Source organism: Bufo gargarizans, chromosome 1 (genome assembly GCF_014858855.1).
Source record: "Bufo gargarizans isolate SCDJY-AF-19 chromosome 1, ASM1485885v1, whole genome shotgun sequence".
Classification (NCBI taxonomy): Eukaryota; Metazoa; Chordata; class Amphibia; order Anura; family Bufonidae; genus Bufo; species Bufo gargarizans.
In genome coordinates this window covers 141,126,875-141,152,693 of record NC_058080.1, presented here as the reverse complement: position 1 = coordinate 141,152,693, position 25,819 = coordinate 141,126,875, and the positions used below count along the sequence as shown (strand labels likewise).

Here is a 25,819-nt window from a genome sequence, read left to right as displayed (position 1 = left end):
GCCATGCAGGGCGCATGGCTCATCCCTCCATGACGCAGCGCAGACACCATGTTCTTCCCGTTGTCTGTCACCATGGTTCTGATTTTGAGTTGTCGAGGAGAAAGCCAGGATTCGATTTCTTGATAAAGGACGTGGAGCAGTTCCTCCCATGTGTGACTCAGTTCGCCCTGGCAAACTAGTTGCAGAACAGCATGACACCGCCATGCCCTGCACATGGGGTGGGGCACTGTGAATTGTTCCTGCAGTGGAGGCTGAGAACGCGGTGGAGGATGAGGAGGCAGAGGCGGACATTGTCGCAGGACCAACGGCATGAGAATGTGGAGGCGGAAGCAGCGTCACCTGGCCAAGTTGCTGGTGTGGCTGAGCAGGAACCACATTTACCCAGTGGGACGTAAAGAACATATATTGTCCTTGACCGTAGTTACAGCTCCACACGTCGGCGACACCGACAGTCTCAAGGACTGCCCCACCTTCTGTTCTACATATGTGTTCAGGGCGGGTACTGCCTTTTTCGCAAAGAAATGACGGCTTGGGACTCTCCATCTCGGCTCGGCACAAGCCATCAGTTCTCTGAAAGGTGCAGAGTCCACCATTTGGAAATGGAGGGACTGCAGCACCAGAAACTTGGCCAGGAGCACATTCAGCTTCTGCGCCGTTGGATGAGTGCACGCATACTGTTGTCTCTTGTCAATCGCTTTGGTGATTAACTGCTGACGGAATGACTGATGAGGAGTAGAAGGGCAGCCAGCTCCCTTTCGGCTGAGGTGGTGGAGCCTTAAGTACATGAAATTGGGTGCATGCCACTGGGTTGCCCTGTGAATGTGCGGAGATCTGACAGGCTGGCTGCACATGTTTGACTCATCTCTTTGTTTTGGTTTAAGTTGAGCTGGATCCTCCTTCCCTCAGGTGTACTGGGTTGATTGTTAGTGAGGCTATTTATTCCTCCTTCTCCCGGGTTATAGTTCATTCCTGTGGGCTTTGGATGTGTTGTGGATTGTCTGCTCCAGCTAAGCTCAAGATAAGGCCTCTCTGTTTCTTCCCTTGTTGTATTTCGTCTAGGCCTCTAGGGAGACGCTTGCTTCCTCCTGCTTGAGGAAGCAGGTCGCCTCTTCCCCTTTCCCTTCTGCTCAGAGTTGTCCCAGGGTATATAGACATAGGCACGAGGGCATGTGCATATCCACCATAAGGGTATGCACATGTGCACAGCAGTATAGGGAAAGCTTCAGGGATCGCTAGGAGGTGACCCTTTCTCCTGGGCTTTTGGGCCTAGTCTATTGTTCAGTTTGTTTTACCTGTGTTTGGTTATTTCCCTGCTGATATACCTTCCGTGACACCACCACATCGGAGCCATGGTTCTCCCAGGCCCCTTTTATGGTGATGCTCAGAGGTGTAGCTATAGGGGGTGCAGAGGTAGCAGTCGCTACCGGGCCCAGAAGCCTGAGGGAGCCCAAAGACCCTTGTAGTGCATAAGAAGACACCAGTATTATAGAAAGTACATGTTGGTCAAGTTACAACGTTTGCTGGAGGGAAGGGGCTAGATCAAGAATTTGACATGAGGGGGGGGGGGGGGAATTGCTGTTTCAATTTTTGCCTCAGGCACCACGAAGGCTATGTGCTTTTCTGCCCTGGCCACAAAGCAATGAGTGAAGGAGAGCCGCAGGTGAACTCTTGCACCAGGGCCCGTAAGCCTTTAGCTACGCCCCTGGTGATGCTGCATGTGAAGACGCAGGGCCGTGGTGCCAACATTGACACACTGGCCACGCTTCACCTTCTGCCCACAAATTTGACAAATGGCCATGTTCACCTCCTCCAGAGGCCTAACAAAAAATTGCCACACCGCCGAGTATGGCATTTTCCCCCCAACACTCTGTACTGACTGCCTGCTACCGCTGCCTTTGTGAATCCTTGCATCGCTACTTTCCGGGCAGGTAGTCTCCTGCGAAGCGGGCAGTTTACCCCGGGCATGTTTGGCTCCCGACCTCCCACTGCTGCCACCCTGCTGACTCCCGGCCACGCTACCACCTTGTTGGCTTAGCCGCAGCTTCACGTGCAAGCTGCCACCTGTCATGCCCGGCTCTGACTATGTGCGGAGGCTAGAATAGCTGCACGTGTGTAGTGTTTGTTTTGGAGTCGTGCTGGATCCGCCTCCCATCAGGTGCACTGGGTGGGGTCATTAGTTTAAATGGCTTTCAATTCCAGTGTCCTGAGCGGGTTATAGAAATCAGTCTGGCCTAGCAAGCAAGCAAGCAAGGAAGGAAGGTTTTCTGTCCCAGCTCTGATAAGATAAGTGTGGTTTCTGTTTTTGTTGTTTGCTGTTGTAGTTGTGTTTGTGTCATCTCTCCCATCTAGGTTCTGTGCGAGCAGGCTGCTCCTATTTCCCCTTTTCACCATCTCAGGGAATTTAGGGTGAATTAGCCCAGGCACGAGGACACAGCATTCCTACCACCAAGGTCTGCCTGTGGGCTGAGCAGTGCAGGGAGAGAGGTTAGCTAGGAGGTGACCCTGATTGTTGGTTTCTCTGTGTGTCTGAGTGCTTGTCCGCCGTGACACCACCCTCTTCTCCTGATGATGAACCCCCTTCTTCACCCGGCTCCCAAGTGCGATCGACTTCATCATCATCCGCTACTGTCTGCACGCCACTGATGTCCCCCTCAATGGTCTCAGGACCAGGAGCCTGACCGCTCGTAACACCAGCTCCCAACGCGACTCTCATCATCACTACTTGCCCGCCTACCGGAGGAATCGGTGGCTCTTCCAGATCTTGGCTGGGCAGTAGCTGCTGACTGCCCTCTAGTAACTCGTTCTCACTGAAAAGTGGAGCGGAGCCTACAGCATATAATAGTTCTCTAGCAGAGGGAACAGAAAAGGACAAAGGCAGGTTGAGGACAAGTGAGGGCACAGGGCCTGCTCGGGGCCATGCCAAATAAGCGTTGTGTCACCGATTGTTGGCTAGGGGTGTAGAAGACTGAATCAACCATTCAAGCACCACTGAGTTGCTGGTCAAGACATGACCGCTAGATGACACTGGGAGCTCAGGCCTCTCGCTGCGACTCCTGCTCCCCCCCCCCCTTTCTTTTGCTGCGTGCGACAGAAATATTTTGGCGGCCACTGCCCATTCCCTTTGAAGGGCCTGTCACCTGTCTGTCTGACATACTGTATAATAAAAGAATTAACTTAAAATAATACCCCCCCAAAGAAACACTAGCACAAAGTAACTGACCCGTAGAATGGCAAATAAGATTTGATTTACACTTAAAGACCCCAAAATAGGCTGTAATACAAAGTAACTGCACCGCAGAACGGCAAATATAATGTAAATTTTAGACTATTAAAACACCCCAAAAAAAAGTGTGTAGAACAATTTAACTGCACCACAGAATGGCAAATCAGACGTCCTTTTTTTTACACTAATGCACCCCAAAAGAAACTGTAGAACTATTTAAATGCGCCGCAGAACGGTTAATATGACGTACGTGTATTTCCTATAAATACACCCTGCAACAAAGCACTTGCACCTCAATAACAAACAAGGTTTGCTGGAATTACAGAGGTATCATCTAGTGCAAACCTAAAAGCAGCCGTATAATGGCAATTAGGATCCCCAATTAGTGCAGCAAGGTGTAACAGAATCGCTTCTATTACCCAGGCTGTACACTCTCCTATTGCACCATGTTCTGCTTTTATAGTGTAGATGATGCCTCCCTATCCTTTCCCTACACCTCGAATAATCTTGCCCTGCACTTGTAAATCGATTTTTTAGCACAATTAAGTTTTTTTAACACTGTCCCTAGCGCCTGCTGACGTCTCTCCCTGCACTAAGCACACTGGAAAACGGCAGAATCCAAGATGGCTGAGGCTATTTATAGGGCTGTGACATCACAGGGCTGGCTGGCTGCTGATTGGCTGCATGCATGGCATTGTGGGTGACCCCTAGTTCCTAGTTCTTTGCTCCATGTCCTAACATGTGCAGCAGCCATTTTAGGAAAAATGCGATTAGTTACCAAATGCGTCAGGAAATTTTGGATTTGGTGCAAATCAAATTTTTCCTGAAATTCGGATCGAATTCTACTTAGTCAACTTTAATTCGCTCATCTCTAATTATCACTATATTGTGACATCACTGTTTATTATAGCTGTACTGTGACATCACTATGTTTATTATCATACTAGCAGAAGGACCTGTCTTCGCACGGGTATATTTCATCTATTTCACTTATTGTTTGTGTGTGTCGTTAAAGATATTGACAGTATCCACTATAACAGTGACCTCTACAGTACCCCGCCCCTTTAACAATGACCTCCACAGCGGCCTGCCCCCTTAACAGTAACATCCACAGCGCCCCCCCTTTAACAGTGACCTCCACAGCGGCCGCCCCTTTATTGGTGACCTCCACAGTACCCAGTCTCTTTAACAGTGATTTCCATAATAACCCGCCTCCTTGACAGTGACCTCTACAGAGTCCTGGTCCCTTAAAATTTGACCTCCACAACAACCCGCCCCCTTAACAGTGACCTCTACAGCACCCCGCCCCTTAACACAATATGTGCTCCATTCATCAGGGGAACAGTCACGTTATTGCTCCTGCTGAGCTGAACAGGTGAGCGCTGGGGGATGATCCCCGGCCTATGTTCTCTCCTGCTTAACACTGTTTATATCCATGCGCTGTGACATCACTATTTATATCCATGCTGTGACATCACTGTTTATATCCATGCGCTGTGACATCACTATTTATATCCATGCTGTGACATCACTATTTATTTCCATGCACTGTGTCATCAATATTTATATCCATGCTGTGACATCACTGTTTATATCCATGCACTGTGACATCACTATTTATATCTATGCGCTGTGACATCACTATTTATATCCATGTTGTGACATCACTGTTTATATCCATGCACTGTGACATCACTATTTATATCCATGCGCTGTGACATCACTATTTATTTCCATGCACTGTGTCATCAATATTTATATCCATGCTGTGACATCACTGTTTATATCCATGCACTGTGACATCACTATTTATATCTATGCGCTGTGACATCACTATTTATATCCATGCTGTGACATCACTGTTTATATCCATGCTGTGACATCACTGTTTATATCCATGCTGTGACATCACTGTTTATATCCATGCACTGTGACATCACTATTTATATCTATGCGCTGTGACATCACTATTTATATCCATGCTGTGACATCACTATTTATATCCATGCTGTGACATCACTATTTATATCCATGCTGTGACATCACTGTTTATATCCATGCTGTGACATCACTGTTTATATCCATGCTGTGACATCACTGTTTATGTCCATGCACTGTGACATCACTATTTATATCTATGCGCTGTGACATCACTATTTATATCCATGCTGTGACATCACTGTTTATATCCATGCACTGTGACATCACATATCCATGTGCTGTGACATCACTATTTATATCTATGCGCTGTGACATCACTATTTATATCCATGCACTGTGACATAACTTATATCCATGCACTGTGACATCACGATTATATACATGCAGTGACATCACTTATATCCATGCGCTGTGACATCACTAGTTACAGTCAGGTCCATAAATATTGGGACATTGACACAATTCTAACATTTTTGGCTCTATACACCACCACAATGGATTAGAAATGAAACAAACAAGATGTGCTTTACCTGCAGACTGTCAGCTTTAATTTGAGGGTATTTACATCCAAATCAGGTGAACGGTGTAGGAATTACAACAGTTTGCATATGCGCCTCCCACTTGTTAAGGGACCAAAAGTAATGGGACAGAATAATAATCATAAATAGAGTTGAGCGAACACCTGGATGTTCGGGTTCGAGAAGTTCGGCCGAACTTCCCGGAAATGTTCGGGTTCGGGATCCGAACCCGACCCGAACTTCGTCCCGAACCCGAACCCCATTGAAGTCAATGGAGACCCGAACTTTTCGGCACTAAAAAGGCTGTAAAACAGCCCAGGAAAGGGCTAGAGGGCTGCAAAAGGCAGCAAAATGTAGTTAAATCCCCTGCAAACAAATGTGGATAGGGAAATGGATAAAAATAAAATAAATAAAAATTAAGCAATATCAATTGGAGAGAGGTCCCATAGCAGAGAATCTGGCTTCATGTCAGCAGAGAATCAGTCTTCATGTCATAGCAGAGAATCAGGCTTCACGTCACCCACCACTGTAACAGTCCATTGTCATATATTTAGGCCCCGGCACCCAGGCAGAGGAGAGAGGTCCCATAACAGAGATTCAGGCTTCATGTCAGCAGAGAATCAGTCTTCATGTCATAGCAGAGAATCAGGCTTCACCTCACCCAACACTGGAACAGTCCATTGTCATATATTTAGGCCCCGGCACCCAGACAGAGGAGAGAGGTCCCATAACAGAGATTCAGGCTTCATGTCAGCAGAGAATCAGTCTTCATGTCATAGCAGAGAATCAGGCTTCACGTCACCCAACACTGGAACAGTCCATTGTCATATATTTAGGCCCCGGCACCCAGACAGAGGAGAGAGGTCCCGTAACAGAGATTCAGGCTTCATGTCATAGCAGAGAATCATGCTTCACGTCACCCAAAACTGGAACAGTCCATTGTCATATATTTAGGCCCCGGCACCCAGACAGAGGAGAGAGGTCCCATAACAGAGATTCAGGCTTCATGTCAGCAGAGAATCAGTCTTCATGTCATAGCAGAGAATCAGGCTTCACGTCACCCAACACTGGAACAGTCCATTGTCATATATTTAGGCCCCGGCACCCAGACAGAGGAGAGAGGTCCCATAACAGAGATTCAGGCTTCATGTCAGCAGAGAATCAGTCTTCATGTCATAGCAGAGAATCAGGCTTCACGTCACCCAACACTGGAACAGTCCATTGTCATATATTTAGGCCCCGGCACCCAGACAGAGGAGAGAGGTCCCATAACAGAGATTCAGGCTTCATGTCATAGCAGAGAATCATGCTTCACGTCACCCAAAACTGGAACAGTCCATTGTCATATATTTAGGCCCCGACACCCAGACAGAGGAGAGAGGTCCCATAACAGAGATTCAGGCTTCATGTCAGCAGAGAATCAGTCTTCATGTCATAGCAGAGAATCAGGCTTCACGTCACCCAACACTGGAACAGTCCATAGTCATATATTTAGGCCCCGGCACCCAGACAGAGGAGAGAGGTCCCATAACAGAGATTCAGGCTTCATGTCAGCAGAGAATCAGGCTTCATGTCATAGCAGAGAATCGTGATTCACGTCAGCCAAAACTGGAACAGTCCATTGTCATATATTTAGGCCCCGGAACCCAGGCAAAGGAGAGAGGTCCCATAACAGAGATTCAGGCTTCATGTCAGCAGAAAATCAGTCTTCATGTCATAGCAGAGAATCAGGCTTCACGTCACCCAACACTGGAACAGTCCATTGTCATATATTTAGGCCCCGGCACCCAGACAGAGGAGAGAGGTCCCATAGCAGAGATTCAGGCTTCATGTCATAGCAGAGAATCATGCTTCACGTCACCCAACACTGGAACAGGTCACTGTCAGATATTTTTAGGCCCCGGCACCCAGACAGAGGAGAGGTTCATTCAACTTTGGGTTGCCCCGCAATATAATGGTAAAATGAAAATAAAAATAGGATTGAATGAGGAAGTGCCCTGGAGTACAATAATATATGGTTAAGGGGAGGTAGTTAATGTCTAATCTGCACAAGGGATGGACAGGTCCTGTGGGATCCATGCCTGGTTCATTTTTATGAACGTCAGCTTGTCCACATTGGCTGTAGACAGGCGGCTGCGTTTGTCTGTAATGACGCCCCCTGCCGTGCTGAATACACGTTCAGACAAAACGCTGGCCGCCGGGCAGGCCAGCACCTCCAAGGCATAAAAGGCTAGCTCTGGCCACGTGGACAATTTGGAGACCCAGAAGTTGAATGGGGCCGAACCATCAGTCAGTACGTGGAGGGGTGTGCACACGTACTGTTCCACCATGTTAGTGAAATGTTGCCTCCTGCTAACACGTTCCGTATCAGGTGGTGGTGCAGTTAGCTGTGGCGTGTTGACAAAACTTTTCCACATCTCTGCCATGCTAACCCTGCCCTCAGAGGAGCTGGCCGTGACACAACTGCGTTGGCGACCTCTTGCTCCTCCTCTGCCTTCGCCTTGGGCTTCCACTTGTTCCCCTGTGACATTTGGGAATGCTCTCAGTAGCGTGTCTACCAATGTGCGCTTGTACTCGCGCATCTTCCTATTACGCTCCAGTGCAGGAAGTAAGGTGGGCACATTGTCTTTGTACCGGGGATCCAGCAGGGTGGCAACCCAGTAGTCCGCACACGTTAAAATGTGGGCAACTCTGCTGTCGTTGCGCAGGCACTGCAGCATGTAGTCGCTCATGTGTGCCAGGCTGCCCAGAGGTAAGGACAAGCTGTCCTCTGTGGGAGGCGTATCGTCATCGTCCTGCGTTTCCCCCCAGCCACGCACCAGTGATGGGCCCGAGCTGCGTTGGGTGCCACCCCGCTGTGAACATGCTTCATCCTCCTCCACCTCCTCCTCATCCTCGTCCTCCAGTAGTGGGCCCTGGCTGGCCACATTTGTACCTGGCCTCTGCTGTTGCAAAAAACCTCCCTCTGAGTCACTTCTAAGAGACTGGCCTGAAAGTGCTAAAAATTACCCCTCTTCCTCCTCCTCCTCCTCCTCCTTCTCCTCCTCCTCCTGGGCCACCTCCTCTTCCATCATCGCCCTAAGTGTTTTCTCATGGAGACATAGAAGTGGTATTGTAACGCTGATAACAGCGTCATCGCCACTGGCCATGTTGGTGGAGTACTTGAAACAGCGCAACAGGGCACACAGGTCTCGCATGGAGGCCCAGTCATTGGTGGTGAAGTGGTGCTGTTCCACAGTGCGACTGACCCGTGCGTGCTGCAGCTGAAACTCCACTATGGCCTGCTGCTGCTCGCACAGTCTGTCCAGCATGTGCAAGGTGGAGTTCCACCTGGTGGGCACGTCGCATATGAGGCGGTGAGCGGGAAGGCCGAAGTTACGCTGTAGCGCAGACAGGCGAGCAGCGGCAGGATGTGAACGCCGGAAGCGCGAACAGACGGCCCGCACTTTATTCAGCAGCTCTGACATGTCGGGGTAGTTGTGAATGAACTTCTGCACCACCAAATTCAGCACATGCGCCAGGCAAGGGATGTGCGTCAAACCGGCTAGTCCCAGAGCTGCAACGAGATTTCGCCCATTATCGCACACCACCAGGCCGGGCTTGAGGCTCACTGGCAGCAACCACTCGTCGGTCTGTTGTTCTATACCCCGCCACAACTCCTGTGCGGTGTGGGGCCTGTCCCCCAAACATATGAGTTTTAGAATGGCCTGCTGACGTTTACCCCGGGCTGTGCTGAAGTTGGTGGTGAAGGTGTGTCGCTGACTGGACGAGCAGGTGGAAGAAGAGGAGGAGGAAGCCGAGTAGGAGGAGGAGGCAACAGGAGGCAAAGAATGTTGCCCTGCGATCCTTGGCGGCGGAAGGACGTGCGCCAAACAGCTCTCCGCCTGGGGCCCACCCGCCACTACATTTACCCAGTGTGCAGTTAGGGAGATATAGCGTCCCTGGCCGTGCTTACTGGTCCACGTATCTGTGGTTAGGTGGACCTTGCCACAGATGGCGTTGCGCAGTGCACACTTGATTTTATCGGATACTTGGTTGTGCAGGGAAGGCACGGCTCTCTTGGAGAAGTAGTGGCGGCTGGGAACAACATACTGTGGGACAGCAAGCGACATGAGCTGTTTGAAGCTGTCTGTGTCCAAAAGCCTGAATGACAGCATTTCATAGGCCAGTAGTTTAGAAATGCTGGCATTCAGGGCCAGGGATCGAGGGTGGCAAGGTGGGAATTTACGCTTTCTCTCAAATGTTTGTGAGATGGAGAGCTGAACGCTGGCGTGTGACATGGTTGAGATGCTTGGTGACGGAGGTGGTGGTGTTGGTGGTACATCCCCTGTTTGCTGGGCGGCAGGTGCCAACGTTCCTCCAGAGGCGGAGGAAGAGGCAGAGGCGGCAGCAGCAGAAGAGGCCGAGGCGGCAGCAGCAGAAGAGGTAGCAGGGGGAGCCTGAGTGACTTCCTTGTTTTTAAGGTGTTTACTCCACTGCAGTTCATGCTTTGCATGCAGGTGCCTGGTCATGCAGGTTGTGCTAAGGTTGAGAACGTTAATGCCTCGCTTCAGGCTCTGATGGCACAGCGTGCAAACCACTCAGGTCTTGTCGTCAGCACATTGTTTGAAGAAGTGCCATGCCAGGGAACTCCTTGAAGCTGCCTTTGGGGTGCTCGGTCCCAGATGGCGGCGGTCAGTAGCAGGCGGAGTCTCTTGGCGGCGGGTGTTCTGCTTTTGCCCACTGCTCCCTCTTTTGCTACACTGTTGGCTCGGTCTCACCACTGCCTCTTCCTCCGAACTGTGAAAGTCAGTGGCACGACCTTCATTCCATGTGGGGTCTAGGACCTCATCGTCCCCTGCATCGTCTTCCACCCAGTCTTGATCCCTGACCTCCTGTTCAGTCTGCACACTGCAGAAAGACGCAGCAGTTGGCACCTGTGTTTCATCATCAGAGACGTGCTGAGGTGGTATTCCCATGTCCTCATCATCAGGAAACATAAGTGGTTGTGCGTCAGTGCATTCTATGTCTTCCACCGCTGGGGAAGGGCTAGGTGGATGCCCTTGGGAAACCCTGCCAGCAGAGTCTTCAAACAGCATAAGAGACTGCTGCATAACTTGAGGCTCAGACAGTTTCCCTAATATGCATGGGGGTGATGTGACAGACTGATGGGCTTGGTTTTCAGGCGCCATCTGTGTGCTTTCTGCAGAAGACTGGGTGGGAGATAATGTGAACGTGCTGGATCCACTGTCGGCCACCCAATTGACTAATGCCTGTACCTGTTTAGGCCTTACCATCCTTAGAACGGCATTGGGCCCCACCAAATATCGCTGTAAATTTTGGCGGCTACTGGGACCTGAGGTAGTTGGTTCACTAGGACGTGTGGCTGTGGCAGAACGGCCACGTCCTCTCCCAGCACCAGAGGGTCCACTAACACCACCACGACCATGTCCGCGTCCCTTACTAGATGTTTTCCTCATTGTTACCGTTCACCACAATAAGAAAAAAATTATTTGGCCCAATGTATTGAATTCAAATTCAGGCCTTTTTTTACAGACACCTAACACTATCTGTAGATTCAAAGGAAGGGATCCGCTCACCTCTATTCTCTCAGGATAGGTGCTCCAAACCAAAATTTGAGTCACCCCTCAAAGTTTGAGATATATAATAGAAAAAGGATGGAATGGTCACTCTTTTATGGAAATATAGGACACTTTATTAAGCATATATATTGGAATTATGTGCAATAAAATTACAATAAAATATTAAAACTATATAAAAAAACGTAATCAATAATACAGTATAAAACGAACTAAGCAGATATTGAATGGGTGCTGATGGTTCCCAATAAGCCCACAGCAGTGGGTATTACACTTAGAAGTCTCGCATAATCAAATGAACTGTGGTTGGTTATTCAAGTGAAGATTTTCTGTTACAACTAAATCAAACAATAGCAGACTGCAACAGACAGCAGTAGGCAAACTGACACTATTTAATCAGTCTTTGCAGCAGTCTTTGATACAGACGTTGGAACAAAGTGTGTTCAAACATCAGTGAACAACAAAAATCCAGAGACTCACAGACCCGAGGGTGTAATATTTCTTTTTAATTGAATATAGGATTATACACTTCAATATTTTTTATATATCTGATGTATTTTGCAACCATTTGGATTTTCAGCTAAACGGATGCTGGTTTTGCACCAACCTATCTCTGCAAGTTGACAAAGTCATCGTACTTGGGACTTGATTAGTCTGGATGATAGAGAGGGGTTTATTGGGAACCATCAGCACCCATTCAATATCTGCTTAGTCCGTTTTATATTGTATTATTGATTACGTTTTTTTTATATAGTTTTAATATTTTATTGTAATTTTATTGCACATAATTCCAATATATATGCTTAATAAAGTGTCCTATATTTCCATATAAGAGTGACCATTCCATCCTTTTTCTATTATATACCTAACACTATCTGGCTATCTATTTAGGTACCGTATTACACTAATACAGGCACAGCAGTAACCACAGATTTAGCAGGATATAAATTGTAGGCCTATTATTTAGGCGCTGGGTGACAGGTATACGTTTACAGACAGAATTAGACTGGGATATGCACAGTAGCGTGTGTGTGAAGTTATTGAGGATGACCCTATCAGCACCTTGAATCTAATATACCCTTTTAGGGATAGATTTAAAGTAGGCCTGATACAGCAGAAACCACTGATTTAGGGAATTGCTAAGTTGGGAATTGTATTTCAACCCAGAACAAAAATATATCCTTTGCCAGACAGCAGACAGTATTACAATTGGCTGGCCACAGCTGAAACACCAGATTTAGGGTACTGCTATTTTGGCAATTGTATTTCACCCCTCAATAAAATAGCAAGCACAGCCAAGCCCCTGATGTAGGATATAGCAAAAAAAATAACCACACTAGTGATGGTTAAATGGACTTGGTGGCGCACCACAAGACACAAAATGGCCGCCGATCACCCCAGAAAAAAGTGACTGAAAAACGCTCTGGGCAGCCTAAAAACAGTGAGCAATTGAATAGCAGCAGTTCAATGATCCACAGCTGCAGATCGATCACTGAATGAAGTCTTTTGGAGGAGTTAATCTGCCTAATCTCGCCCTAACAGTCGCAGCTGCAACCTCTCCCTACACTGATCAGAGCAGAGTGACGGGCGGCGCTATGTGACTATGTGACTCCAGCTTAAATAGAGGCTGGGTCACATGCTGCACTGGCCAATCACAGCCATGCCAATAGTAGGCATGGCTGTGACGGCCTCTTGGGGCAAGTAGTATGACGCTTGTTGATTGGCTGCTTTGCAGCCTTTTAAAAAGCACCAAGAAAGCGACGAACACCGAACCCAGACTTTTACGAAAATGTTCGGGTCCGTGTCACGGACACCCCAAAATTCGGTACGAACCTGAACTATACAGCTCGGGTTCGCTCATCCCTAATCATAAATCAAACTTTCACTTTTCAATACTTGGTTGCAAATCCTTTGCAGTCAATTACAGCCTGAAGTCTGGAACGCATAGACATCACCAGACGCTGGGTTTCATCCCTGGTGATGCTCTGCCAGGCCTCTACTGCAACTGTCTTCAGTTCCTTCTTGTTCTTGGGGCATTTTCCCTTCAGTTTTGTCTTCAGCTAGGGAAATGCATGCTTAATCGGATTCAGGTCAGGTGATTGACACGGCCATTGCATAACATTCCACTTCTCTCCCTTAAAAAACTCTTTGGTTGCTTTTGCAGTATGCTTTGGGTCATTGTCCATCTGCACTGTGAAGCGCCGTCCAATGAGTTCTGAAGCATTTGGCTGAATATGAGCAGATAATATTGCCCGAAACACTTCAGAATTCATCCTGCTGCTTTTGTCAGCAGTCACATCATCAATAAATACAAGACAACCAGTTCCATTGGCAGCCATACATGCCCACGCCATGACACTACCACCACCATGCTTCACTGATGAGGTGGTGTGCTTAGGATCATGAGCAGTTCCTTTCCTTCTCCATACTCTTCTCTTCCCATCACTCTGGTACAAGTTGATCTTGGTCTCATCTGTCCTTAGGATGTTGTTCCAGAACTGTGAAGGCTTTTTTAGATGTCGTTTGGCAAACTCTAATCTGCAATGTGTAAAAAGATAGTGGGGCACACCTACATCCGGAGATGACACAGAACACTATCGGGTATTGTGGCTAAATATTTATTGCATAATAGATAAAATAAATAAAAATATCAGAAGTTAACAAACATCTATAAATATATTGATAAAAATAGCATTAATATATAACTATATACGCAAGATTGTCTGTTGACCAGTCAATAGGTATTGAATAGGTGCACCTAATAATTCCGTAATGATATAATAATACTACTATCAACAGTCTTGGATATTGTTATTGGATTGTGGCCAGTAATTAGTTTTTCTTAGGTATCCAACTTGGGTGCACTATTTGTGTGTGTAGTTCCCCTTTATATCGGCATTGTTTGCAGCGACCTGTTAGTATTTACGTTCCAGTATAGATGATACCATACAGATAAGAATGATATTCTCAGTTAGTAAAGGTGTAATCGTAGCTGCGATGTAATAATCTGCTACTACACTGTTGCTGATAAAGGCTGTATTACCGTACTCACTGTTTGAAGCGATGGTGTCCGAGGTTTTCGTGCCTACAGCGGTGTCCGACATGTTGCGGCACAGAAGATTTTACCTCCGGCTTGTTCTACGGTGAGTGATTGAACTCTAAGCAGTCTACTAGACGCCGGGGTCTATAAGTGTTAGGCCCTCTTTACTAGTCGGCGTTCCACGTGTCTATTTGATCTAGACACGGCAAGGCTGTTTTTTGTTCGTATGCAGTATTGGGAGTGCTCTGAAAGTTCATATACTGCGTTTTTTTTCTTAGAGACTTGTATACACCAGACGCGTTTCGGAGTTAACACACACTCCTTTCTCAGTGGTCCTATAAAGGGGAACTACGCACACAAATAGTGCACCCAAGTTGGATACCTAAGAAAAACTAATTACTGGCCACAATCCAATAACAATATCCAAGACTGTTGATAGCAGTATTATTATATCATTATGTATTATTAGGTGCACCTATTCAATACCTATTGACTGGTCAACAGACTTTTAACAATCTTGCGTATATAGTTATATATAAATGCTATTTTTATCGATATATTTATAGATGTTTGTTAACTACTGATATTTTTATTTATTTTTATCTATTATGCAATAAATATTTAGCAACAATACCCGATAGTGTTCTGTGTCATCTCCGGATGTAGGTGTGCCCCACTATCTTTTTACACATTGCATCTTTTCACAAGATTAGGGTATCTTTTTTAGGGGGAGCACCCTTTTCCTTGCTAGCTGGAGGGTGAGCCATCCCAACCTACTATAGAACTCTAATCTGGCCTTCCTGTTTTTGAGGCTCACCAATGGTTTACATCTTGTGGTGAACCCTCTGTATTCACTCTGGTGAAGTCTCCTCTTGATTATTGACTTTGACACACATACACCTACCTCCTGGAGAGTGTTCTTGATCTGGCCAACTGTTGTGAAGGGTGTTTTCTTCACCAGGGAAAGAATTATTCGGTAATCCACCACAGTTGTTTTCCTTGGTCTTCCGGGTCTTTTGGTGTTGCTGAGCTCACCAGTGCGTTCCTTTTTTTTAAAGAATGTTCCAAACTGTTGTTTTGGCCACGCCTAATGTTTTTGCTATCTCTCTGATGGGTTTGTTTTGTTTTTTCAGCCTAATGATGGCTTGTTTCACTGATAGTGACAGCTCTTTGGATCTCATCTGTCACGAGGGTGTCAAGAACCACGCCTGACTCCGTTATACCCGGGGTCAAGGAAGTCGCAGCGCGCTCTATGTAGAAAGATAGGGCTGTTTCTTTATGGTAGCTTTCTGGATTTGCTTTGCAACCCTTTTTGGCTCACTCAGGGATCCGTAGCTCTTCTCCTCAGCTGTTCCTTGTCCAGCACTCCCAACCTCCTTATATTCCCCTCTCCCACTTCTCTGGTTGCCAGATATAGAGCTTCCTGCCTGGACTTCTATACTGACCCACTGGAGCTGTGTTGCTGCGTTCTCTGGTTGTTGTTCCAGAACGTTACCCTCCGGATCCCTGTTGGGCCTTTGTGGTCTGCTGTTGTCGCCCACCTGGGATTATATGTTTGTCTGTATTGTCTGTCCTCTCCTTGGTGTTTTCCTCTTAGTGTCAGTGGTGCGGACTAGTGATCCCACCGCCCCGTTCACTACCTAGGGCTCATCTTAGGGAAAGCCAGGGTTTAGGAACGTGATCGCCGCTACGGGTGAGGAACCCGTCTAGAGACGTCAGGGCAGTCAGGTGCCAGCCGCAAGGTGAGTCAGGGGTCACCACCTTTCCCTCTCCCTTGGGCAGGGCCTTCCCTTTTCCCTCCCTTTGCGTGACGCCGGTCATTACATTATATCTGGCCCTTATTTTGTGTAGGTAAAAAAAACAAAAAAAAAACTTTTTTTTACCTACTTAGAATCCAGTATGGATGCAATTGCTGCTTTGTCAAAGCAATTTCATGGCCTGTCTTTGGAGGTGGCAGGATTGAAGGCGTCGGTCCTCCAGCAACAGCAGCAATTACAACTGACCGCAAGCCCAGCGGTTGCTACTGGCAACCAGGTTGTTGCGGAACCCAAGGTCCCTCTCCCTGACCCTTCCCCTGATTTTCTGGGGGAAGGGACAAGTTTGTGACATTCCATGAGGCCTGTAAATTATATTTTAAGCTGCGCCCTTAGTCCTCTGGTAATGAAGAACAGTGGGTGGGGGTTGTTATTTCCATGCTGCAGGGGGACCCGCAATCCTGGGCGTTCTCTTTACCCACTGATTCCCAGGCTCTCCGGTCAGTGGATGAATTTTTTGGGGCCTTGGGTCTCATATATGACGACCCTGACAGAGTCGCACTGGCTGAATCAAAATTACGGAGACTCCTACAGGGAGAGCGGCCAGTAGAGGAGTATTGCTCTGAGTTCCGTAGGTGGGCTACGGATACCCAGTGGAACGACCCGGCTCTCAGGAGTCAGTTCTGCTCTGGGTTATCCTGAAAGGGTTAAGGATGCGCTTGCGCTGTATGAGACCCCCTTTTCCCTTGATGCGGTTATGTCCCTTTCTATCCGAATAGATAGACGTCTTAGGGACAGATTGAAAGACCCGGAGCAATTGGTAACCCCTCCCAAGCAGCAGTTAGTCTGTACGGACTTAGACGAGCCTATGCAGCTAGGAGGAACTACTCGTCAGGTCCATCCTCCGGAGGTTCGCCGTAGGCGTGGGGTTTGTTTTTTCTGTGGGGAGAGGGGTCATTTCATTAATGTCTGTCCTTCTTTCCTCAAAAACAAAAGACCGTCGGAAAACGACTAACCCCAGGCTGTGTGGAGGATGTCAGCCGGGGGGTATATGTTTCCTCCACACGAACATCGCAATTTTTGTTGCCAGCGGTTGTTGTTTTTGGCGCTAAGATGGAGACTATTTCTTTTTTTCTAGACAGTGGAGCAGGAGTAAATTTGATAGATGCCCATTTTGCCCACACTATGGGTTTGTCTCTCTGTACGCTACAGAAACCTATTCCCATTTTCGCTATTGATTCTGCTCCTCTGTCTCAGAGAAACCTCACCCACATTGTCCATAACTTACACCTTCGGGTAGGGGACCACCATAACGAGATGCTTTCATGTTATGTTCTGGAGGGGCTTCCCACTCCGGTGGTGCTGGGCCTTCCCTGGTTGGTAGCGCACAATCCAGCATTGCAGAGAAAATGGCTTAAATAGCAATTGCTTAGTCGCCTCCATAGCTACCCTACCTACATTTGTTTCGGACTTTGAGGATGTTTTTTCTGAAAAGGGTTGTCAGAAGTTACCACCTCACCGTCCTTATGATTGCCTGGTTAACCTTATTCCCGACGCAAGATTACCCAAGACCAGGTTATATAATCTTTCGGGTCCGGAGAGACAAGCCATGAAAGATTATATCTCCGAGAGCTTGGCTAAGGGACACATCAGACCCTCTTCTTCACCCGTGGCTGCAGGGTTTTTCTTCGTTAAAAAGAAAGATGGGGGCCTGCGTCCTTGCCTAGATTTTGCAAATTAAACCGGATAACCATCCGAGACTCATACCCTCTTCCTCTCATTCCTGACCTGTTTAATCAGATTGCGGGTGCTAGGTGGTTCTCCAAACTTGATCTTAGGGGGGCCTACAATCTGATTCGTATCAAGGAGGGGGATGAGTGGAAGACAGCTTTTAACACCCCTGAGGGGCATTATGAAAATCTAGTCATGCCTTTCGGTCTGACCAATGCTCCTGCTGTCTTCCAACATTTCGTTAATTACATTTTTAGTCATCTTATCGGCAGGTTTGTGGTAATATACCTAGATGATATTTTAATTTATTCGTCGGATCTGAAAACACATGAGATGCATGTCAGACAAGTACTGCAGGTCCTACGGACGAATAAATTATATGCTAAAATTGAAAAGTGTGTCTTCGCCGTTCAGGAGATACAATTCCTAGGTTATTTATTATCTGCTTCAGGTTTCCGTATGGATCCTAGGAAGGTCCAGGCAATTTTAGATTAGGATCTTCCTGAGAACCTCAAAGCACTGCAACGGTTCTTGGGCTTCGCAAATTTCTATAGGAAATTCATTAAAAATTATTCAGTTATTGTAAAACCCCTTACTGACATGACTAGGAAGGGGACTGATTTTTCTAAATGGTCTGACGCCGCTAAAATTGCTTTTTCCTCTCTAAAAGAGAGGTTTACCTTTCGGCACCTGTACTAGTCCAACCTGATGTCTCCCAGCCTTTTATTGTTGAAGTCGATGCGTCAGAGGTTTTCTAAAAAACTATCTGCAACAGAAAAAAAACTATCTGCAACAGAAAAGAACTATGATATTGGCAATAGGGAACTATTAGCTATTAAACTAACGTTTGAAGAATGGCGTCACTTTTTAGAGGGGGCAATCCACCCCGTCACTGTGATTACGGACCACAAAAACCTTCTGTACCTCGAATCAGCTAAGCGTCTCACTCCTAGACAAGCTAGGTGGTCGCTATTTTTTACCAGGTTTAACTTTGTTATTACCTATCGTCCTGGGGCAAAAAATACCAAGGCTGATGCACATCTCATTGTTTCCCTGGAGGGGGTAATGTGAGTGATCCGGTACCCATTCTACAAAGAGGAGTGGTTGTCTCTGCGGTACACTCTGCTCTGGAGGGGAAGGTATTAGAGGCCCAGGGGGACGCCCTGGTCTCTTGCCCCTCAGAGAAATTGTTTGTACCGTTGAACCTGCGTTTCGAATTATTAAAGGAACATCATAATTCGGCACTTGCTGGGCACCCGGGTAGTAAAGCAACCTTGGAGCTATTGTCTCGTCGTTTTTGGTGGCCAAGGTTGCGTCAGGATGTAATGGATTTTGTGTCTACTTGTTCTACTTGTGCACGCGCGAAAGTCTCTCATACACGTCCTGCAGGGTCTTTATTACCACTTGTCATTCCCAATAGACCATGGACACATCTGTCAATGGATTTTATCACTGACTTACCTTTGTCTGCAGGTAAAACAGTTATTTTGGTAGTAGTGGACAGGTTTAGCAAAATGTTACACTTCATTGCGTTACCCGCACTACCTAATGCTAAGACTCTTGCTCAGGTATTCATCAGTGAAATCGTGAAGCTTCACGGGGTCCCTTCCGATGTTGTTTCTGATCGGGGTACCCAGTTTATTTCTAAATTTTGGAAAGCATTTTGTTCCCATTTGGGGGTACACTTGTCATTTTCCTCAGCTTTCCATCCTCAGTCGAATGGACAGACTGAGCGTACCAACCAAAACCTTGAGACATATCTAAGATGTTTTGTCTGAAAACCAAGAGTTGTGGTCATCATATTTACTGTTAGCTAAGTTTGCCATAAATAATCGTCGTCAGGAATCCACTGGCAAGTCACCATTTCTTGGTGCATATGGTTTTCATCCCCAATTCTGTACTTTCAAAGAGGGGGGGTCTTCTGGGGTTCCCGAAGAGGAACGGTTTTCGTCATCTCTTTCATCGGTATGGCAGAAGGTGCAAGCTAACTTGAAAAATATGGGAGGTAAATACAAATGCATGGCTGATAAGAGACGGTCGCCAGGTCCGGACCTAGGAGTGAATGACTATGTGTGGTTGTCTACTAGGAATATTAAATTAAAGGTTCCCTCTTGGAAACTGGGTCCTAGGTTCATTGGCCCTTACAAAATTGTAGCCATCATTAACCCCATGGCTTTTCGCCTAGAGCTACCTCAGACTTTTAAAATCCATAACGTCTTTCATAAGTCGTTACTCAAGAAATATGTCCCACCTCTAGAACCGTCACCGCTGCCACCCCCTCCTGTTGTTGTGCATGGTAATCTAGAGTTTCAGATATCCAAAATTGTTAATTCTCGTCGGTTCTGCCGCTCTCTTCAATCTCTGGTGCATTGGAGAGGTTACGGTCCTGAGGAAAGAATGTGGGTTCCTGCGTCTGAGGTAAACGCCGACAGGGTAGTTCGGGCTTTTCATGCCTCTCATCCTGAGAGACCTAGTCCTGAGTGTCCGGAGGCCCCTCGTAGAGAGGGGGGTACTGTCACGAGGGTGTCAAGAACCACGCCTGACTCCGTTATACCCGGGGTCAGGAAGTCGCAGCGGTTGGCTGCGCGCTCTATGTAGAAAGATAGGGCTGTTTCTTTATGGTAGCTTTCTGGGTTTGCTTTGCAACCCTTTTTGGCTCACTCAGGGATCCGTAGCTCCTTCTCCTCAGCTGTTCCTTGTCCAGCACTCCCAACCTCCTTATATTCCCCTCTCACACTTCTCTGGTTGCCAGATATAGAGCTTCCTGCCTGGACTTCTATACTGACCCACTGGAGCTGTGTTGCTGCGTTCTCTGGTTGTTGTTCCAGAATGTTACCCTCCGGATCCCTGTTGGGCCTTTGTGGTCTGCTGTTGTTGCCCATCTGGGATTATATGTTTGTCTGTATTGTCTGTCCTCTCCTTGGTGTTTTCCTCTTAGTGTCAGTGGTGCGGACTAGTGATCCCACCGCCCCGTTCACTACCTAGGGCTCATCTTAGGGAAAGCCAGGGTTAAGGCACCTGATCGGCGTACGGGTGAGGAACCCGTCTAGGGACGTCAGGTGCCAGCTGCAAGGTGAGTCAGGGGTCACCACTTTTCCCTCTCCCTTGGGCAGGGCCTTCCCCTTTCCCTCCTTTTGCGTGACGCTGGTCATTACATCATCTTGAGAGTTGACAGCAACAGATTCCAAATGCAAATAGCACACTTGAAATGAACTCTGGACCTTTTATCTGCTCATTGTAATTGCGATAATGAGGGAATAACACACACCTGGCCAAGGAACAGCTGAGAAGCCAATTGTCCCATTAATTTTGGTTCCTTAACAAGTGGGTGGCACATATGCAAACTGTTGTAATTCCTACACCGTTCACCTGATTTGGATCTAAATACCCTCAAATTAAAACTGACAGTCTGCAGGTAAAGCACATCTTGTTAATTTTATTTCAAATCCATTGTGGTGGTGTATAGAGCCAAAAATTTCACAATTGTGTTGATGACTGTATATCCATTCGCTGTGACATCACTGTTTATATACATGCGCTGTGACATCACTATTTTTAGCCATGCACTGACATCACTATTTATGTCCATGCGCTGTGACATCACTATTTATATCCATGCCCTGTGACATCACTTATATCCATGCACTGTGACATCACTGTTTATAGCCCTGCACTGTGACATCACTTATATCCATGCCCTGTGACATCACTGTTTATAGCCCTGCCCTGTGACATCACTTATATCCATGCCCTGTGACATCACTGTTTATAGCCATGCCCTGTGACATCACTATTTTGTCGTGCATTTTGACAGAATCTGTTACAAAGGTCATTAAAAAAAAGCCTCCAATGCAGACGTGGACCGGGCTTTCTGTTAATTTATAAAAAAAAATGTTTTTTGTTTGTTTTCACTTACCTGAAAATAAGCAATTGTGTAAAGTTACGTAGGGGAAAAAAATGATACGTGGAGTAGTTGCTAGTAGCAACCAATCCCATTCCTCAGGGCTTGAAGACGTCGCTCTGATTGGTTGCTATTAGCAACCCGGACGCCACTACTCTCCTGGCCCTGGTGATGACGTGTTTTGCGTGCGCCCTGAGTGTTGTTGTGACACGTCATCAGCAGGCAGCTGTCAGAGTGGACCCGCGTGCTGTCACTATGGCGAGCGGAGCGGGGCTGACCGCCTTCAGTCAGAAAGTATGGGAGCCGGTGCTGGCCAAGTCCCGGCGGGCAGAGGTGTTCATGGACGAGCCGTGCGCCGAGGTCCTGCACTGGTGCGGCGGAGCCGAGCTCCTCCTGGCCGCTGGGGCGCGGAACGTCAAGGAGTTCTCCAGCTTCGAGTCCGGGAGCCCGGGCCAGCCCAAGGCTGTGTTCGTGGTGAGCAGCCCACTGCGGGGCCGGTGTCTGGACGTGATCAGGGACGTGGTGAGCCAGAGCTCCTTCCAGTACTGCATAGTGGTGACCACCGTGAGCCCCGGCGAGGCTGAGGGCAGGACTGCCCATGAGCAGCTGGAGGAGAAGCTGTGCCAGTGGATGGGGAACATGGGCTACACCGCTGAGGTCTTATGGGCCCCCATACTGCTAGCCCCTGTCAGTCCTTACCTCCTCCTGCTCCCAGCTTTCCATTCCCTCTTCCCTCTCCTGCCAGGACCAGACCTCCAGGCCCTAAACCGCAGCCGTCCAGACAAGAAGAGGTTCCCAGGCCTGGGGGATGTGGACCTCCCGTCGCTTCCTCAGGAGCTGCAGAGCCACGTTAAAAACCTGGTGTGCGGGCTCAATAACATTATGGAAGGCATTGGAGTACGGGAGGAGTGCTTCTCTGTGGGGTATCTCAGCAGGATCATTGCAGGAGAACTGGCCAACTACCCCCAGGCGAAGAATCGCAGGAAGACTGCCCAGAGCAAGGCGTCACTGGTCTTCATAGACAGGACACTGGACATCACTGGTATGAGGACCCTCTTACAACATTTTATAACAGAGACGTAGTTTGAAGGTCCCAGTGGAAACTTTATACCTTGGCCTACTGCTCGCAGATGACATCACGTACACAAAAGTGATGATGTCATGCTGCACTAGGTCTATATGAATGTGTGGGCGCTCTGCCCAGTGTAATGTACTTCAGTCTATTGTTCCTGATCAGTCATTGTCGGTGTAGCAGCACCGTTCTCTGATATGACTGTGGGAACCAACGAGGCTCCAGAGGAATCGTTCAGGGAGTCAACAGAAGTACCTGCAGGATCCCCTGGCGGTCCTTATGAGATGCTTGGCTGGTTGTATGTAAAGCCGGCCTTAAAGGGCTTGTCCAGCCTTTTTATTTTTTATTTTTAAACAATCACCAGCAGCATGTTTGTAACTAGTGAAAAAACATCATCATCATACTCTCCTGCTCCTTACCGTTCCATTACAGCTCCCTGGCTCCGTTCCTCCATCTTCTTGTCCACAGCGTTTAAAGGGGTTGTCCGGGTTCAGAGCTGAACCTGGACATACCTCCATTTTCACCCCGGCAGCACCCCTGACTTGAGCATCGGAGCAGTTCATGCTCTCCTTTGCCCTGAATCGAGCGGGTAAAAGGCATTTTCAAGAGTTCTGGTGACAAATTGGTCTCTCCGTGGGGCTGCCAGGAAGCCCGGTGACGTCACCGGCACTGATGGGCGGGCTTTAGCGCTGCCCTAGCCAGTAAAACGGCTAGGGCAGTGCTAAAGCATGCCCATCTGAGCCGGTGACGTCACCGAACACACGGCCGGGCGATAGCTTCTGCCCGGTAGTGTGTTATTGTAAACAAAAGAGCCTTTGCCCTGCGGGATGTAGCGCAGGGCAAGGAAGAGCATCGGCGCAAGAGATGCTCCGATGCGAACATCAGGGGGGCTGTCTGGGTGAATATAAGGGTATGTCCGGGTTCAGCTCTGAACCCGGACGACCCCTTTAAACTTCTTGACGGGGTCACGTGCGCCGTTACAGCTAATAACTGGCCGTAGTGGTGACGTAGCGGCATGTGACCGGCAGGGAGCAGGTCAGTATGGTTATTTTCACTAGGGTCAACATGCTACTGGGGACAGTGTAAAAAAAAAAACGGCAAAAGACTCGTTACCCCTTTTAAAAATTTGAAAAAATAGTAAATAAGAAAAAAACAGTAAAAAAAAAAATTCACTTAATAGTAAAAAACACATACATGTGTATCACCTTAACAATCTGCAGTGTAAACGCGTTCACTCCCCTAAACGCACATGTGACGTGCATGTGCCTCATTTGTGTGCAGGGGAATGAAATGAGAGAAATGAGAATTCTGGGAGTTGTAGTTTCAGAGCAGTTGGAGGTCGCTGAGCCCTGGTCTATGGTAAAAGTGATGAAATAAAAAAAGCCGTAATTAGACTTATCGGTCATTCCTTTTCTTTGAATCCACCATGACGGCCACAAGTGAGAGATGACCCTTGACCTCTGAAGGGGCAGGGATACACAGAGAGAGTTTAAAGTGCCCCCACCTCCTTCCTCCCCCAGTGTTTGTTAATTACCAAGGCAGGTGAAACTATAGAGCGTTGTTTTTTCTTTTTTTTTCCTTTGTTGAGTATTAACTCATACCCAACAAGTAGGATATACCACCCATGTGAAAAAAAGAATATATATATATACTTGTAGAGAGTTCAGGGCAGCACACCTTATAACGCAGCTGTGTAGCGTTGGGTGCCAGCGGTATTGCACTTTACCAAAGTGATAATCAATAAAAATAAATGAATGCACCGCAGCACTTCCAGTAGGTGAAAAACAGTGGGATCCTTTATTCACCCATGCAACGTTTCGATCCGCTTGCTGGGCCTATATATAGGCCATCATGGTGGATTCGAGGAAACAGAATTACCGGTAAGGCTACTTTCACACTTGCGGCAGGACGGATCCGACAGGCTGTTCACCATGTCGGATCCGTCCTGCGGCTATTTCACCGTGCCGCCGCTCCGCCCCATTGACTATAATGGAGACGGGGGCGGAGCTCCGGCGGTGCACGGCGAAAGGCCGCCGGACTAAAATTACTGCATGTCAGGCTTTTTAGTCCGGTGGCTTTCGCCGTGCACCGCCGTGCTGTGCCGGAGCTCCGCCCCCGTCCCCATTATAGTCAATGGGGACGGAGCAGCGGCACGGCGAAATAGCCGCAGGACGGATCTGACATGGTGAACAGCCTGTCGGATCCGTCCTGCCGCAAGTGTGAAAGTACCCTAAGTCTAATTACGGCTTTCCATTCCCTCCACCATGATGGCCACAAGTGAGAACTAACAGATATTTACATAGGGTGGGTTACCGCCTGTAGTACTTTTTGGCCAAATGCTAAATCTGCAGACGCAGAAAGATTGAGGCGATAATGTTGCAAATCTGGTCTAAGGAAACAGTGGCTTTTTCTGCCCCAAAAGAGGCCATTGCCCTGGTAGAATTTGCTTTGATACCCGGGAGACAAGACATATTCTGAAGGGACTAGCAACAATCTATAGTAGATCTAAGCCAGCAGGCTACAGAAGCCTTAGAAAGCTTCTTCCCCCTTATTTCGTCCCCCAAACTGAACCAAAAGATTATCCTCCTTCCTGAAATCCTTAGTTATTTCTAAGTACTGAATGATGGTATTCCTAACGTCAAGAAGGTGCAATTTTTCCTCAGCCGCATCCTTTGGGGAGCTGAAAAAGGACGGCAAAACCCTTTCATGGTCACAATGAAGATCTGACACCACTTGAGGAAGAAAACCTGGCTCTAACTTCAACACTATACGGTCCTCATAAAAGCTAAGGATGTGATGGCAATCAGGAAGGCAGTCTTGAAGGACAGATGTTTAACTGAAATTTCAGATAAAGGATAGAAGGGGTTCTTGTCGTCCGTCCCCCCCCCCCCCCCCCCCGGACTTTCTGAGGCTCAGACCATATTATCTGCTAGAGAGGAAACGGGTGGGGGTGGGTTCTATCACACACATAAACTGACTTTTTGACCTTGTTTTTGGACATTATTATTATATCTATTTAACCCTGTAAGCTCCATTCAAGACCTGACCTAAATCTCCCAT

The 25,819-nt window shown here is 47.6% G+C and overlaps 1 protein-coding gene across 1 annotated transcript in view; it reads left to right on the top strand.

Annotated features, from left to right (window-relative positions):
- Positions 1–21,894: 21,894 nt before the first annotated feature.
- Positions 21,895–25,819, top strand: part of LOC122941666 (sec1 family domain-containing protein 2-like) — a 554,683-nt gene continuing 550,758 nt past the window's right edge. The window contains exon 1 of the mRNA XM_044299083.1: positions 21,895–22,729. Within this exon, the coding sequence (XP_044155018.1) occupies positions 21,943–22,729 (787 nt within the window). The 5' untranslated portion in view covers positions 21,895–21,942. The remainder of the gene's footprint in view (positions 22,730–25,819) is intronic.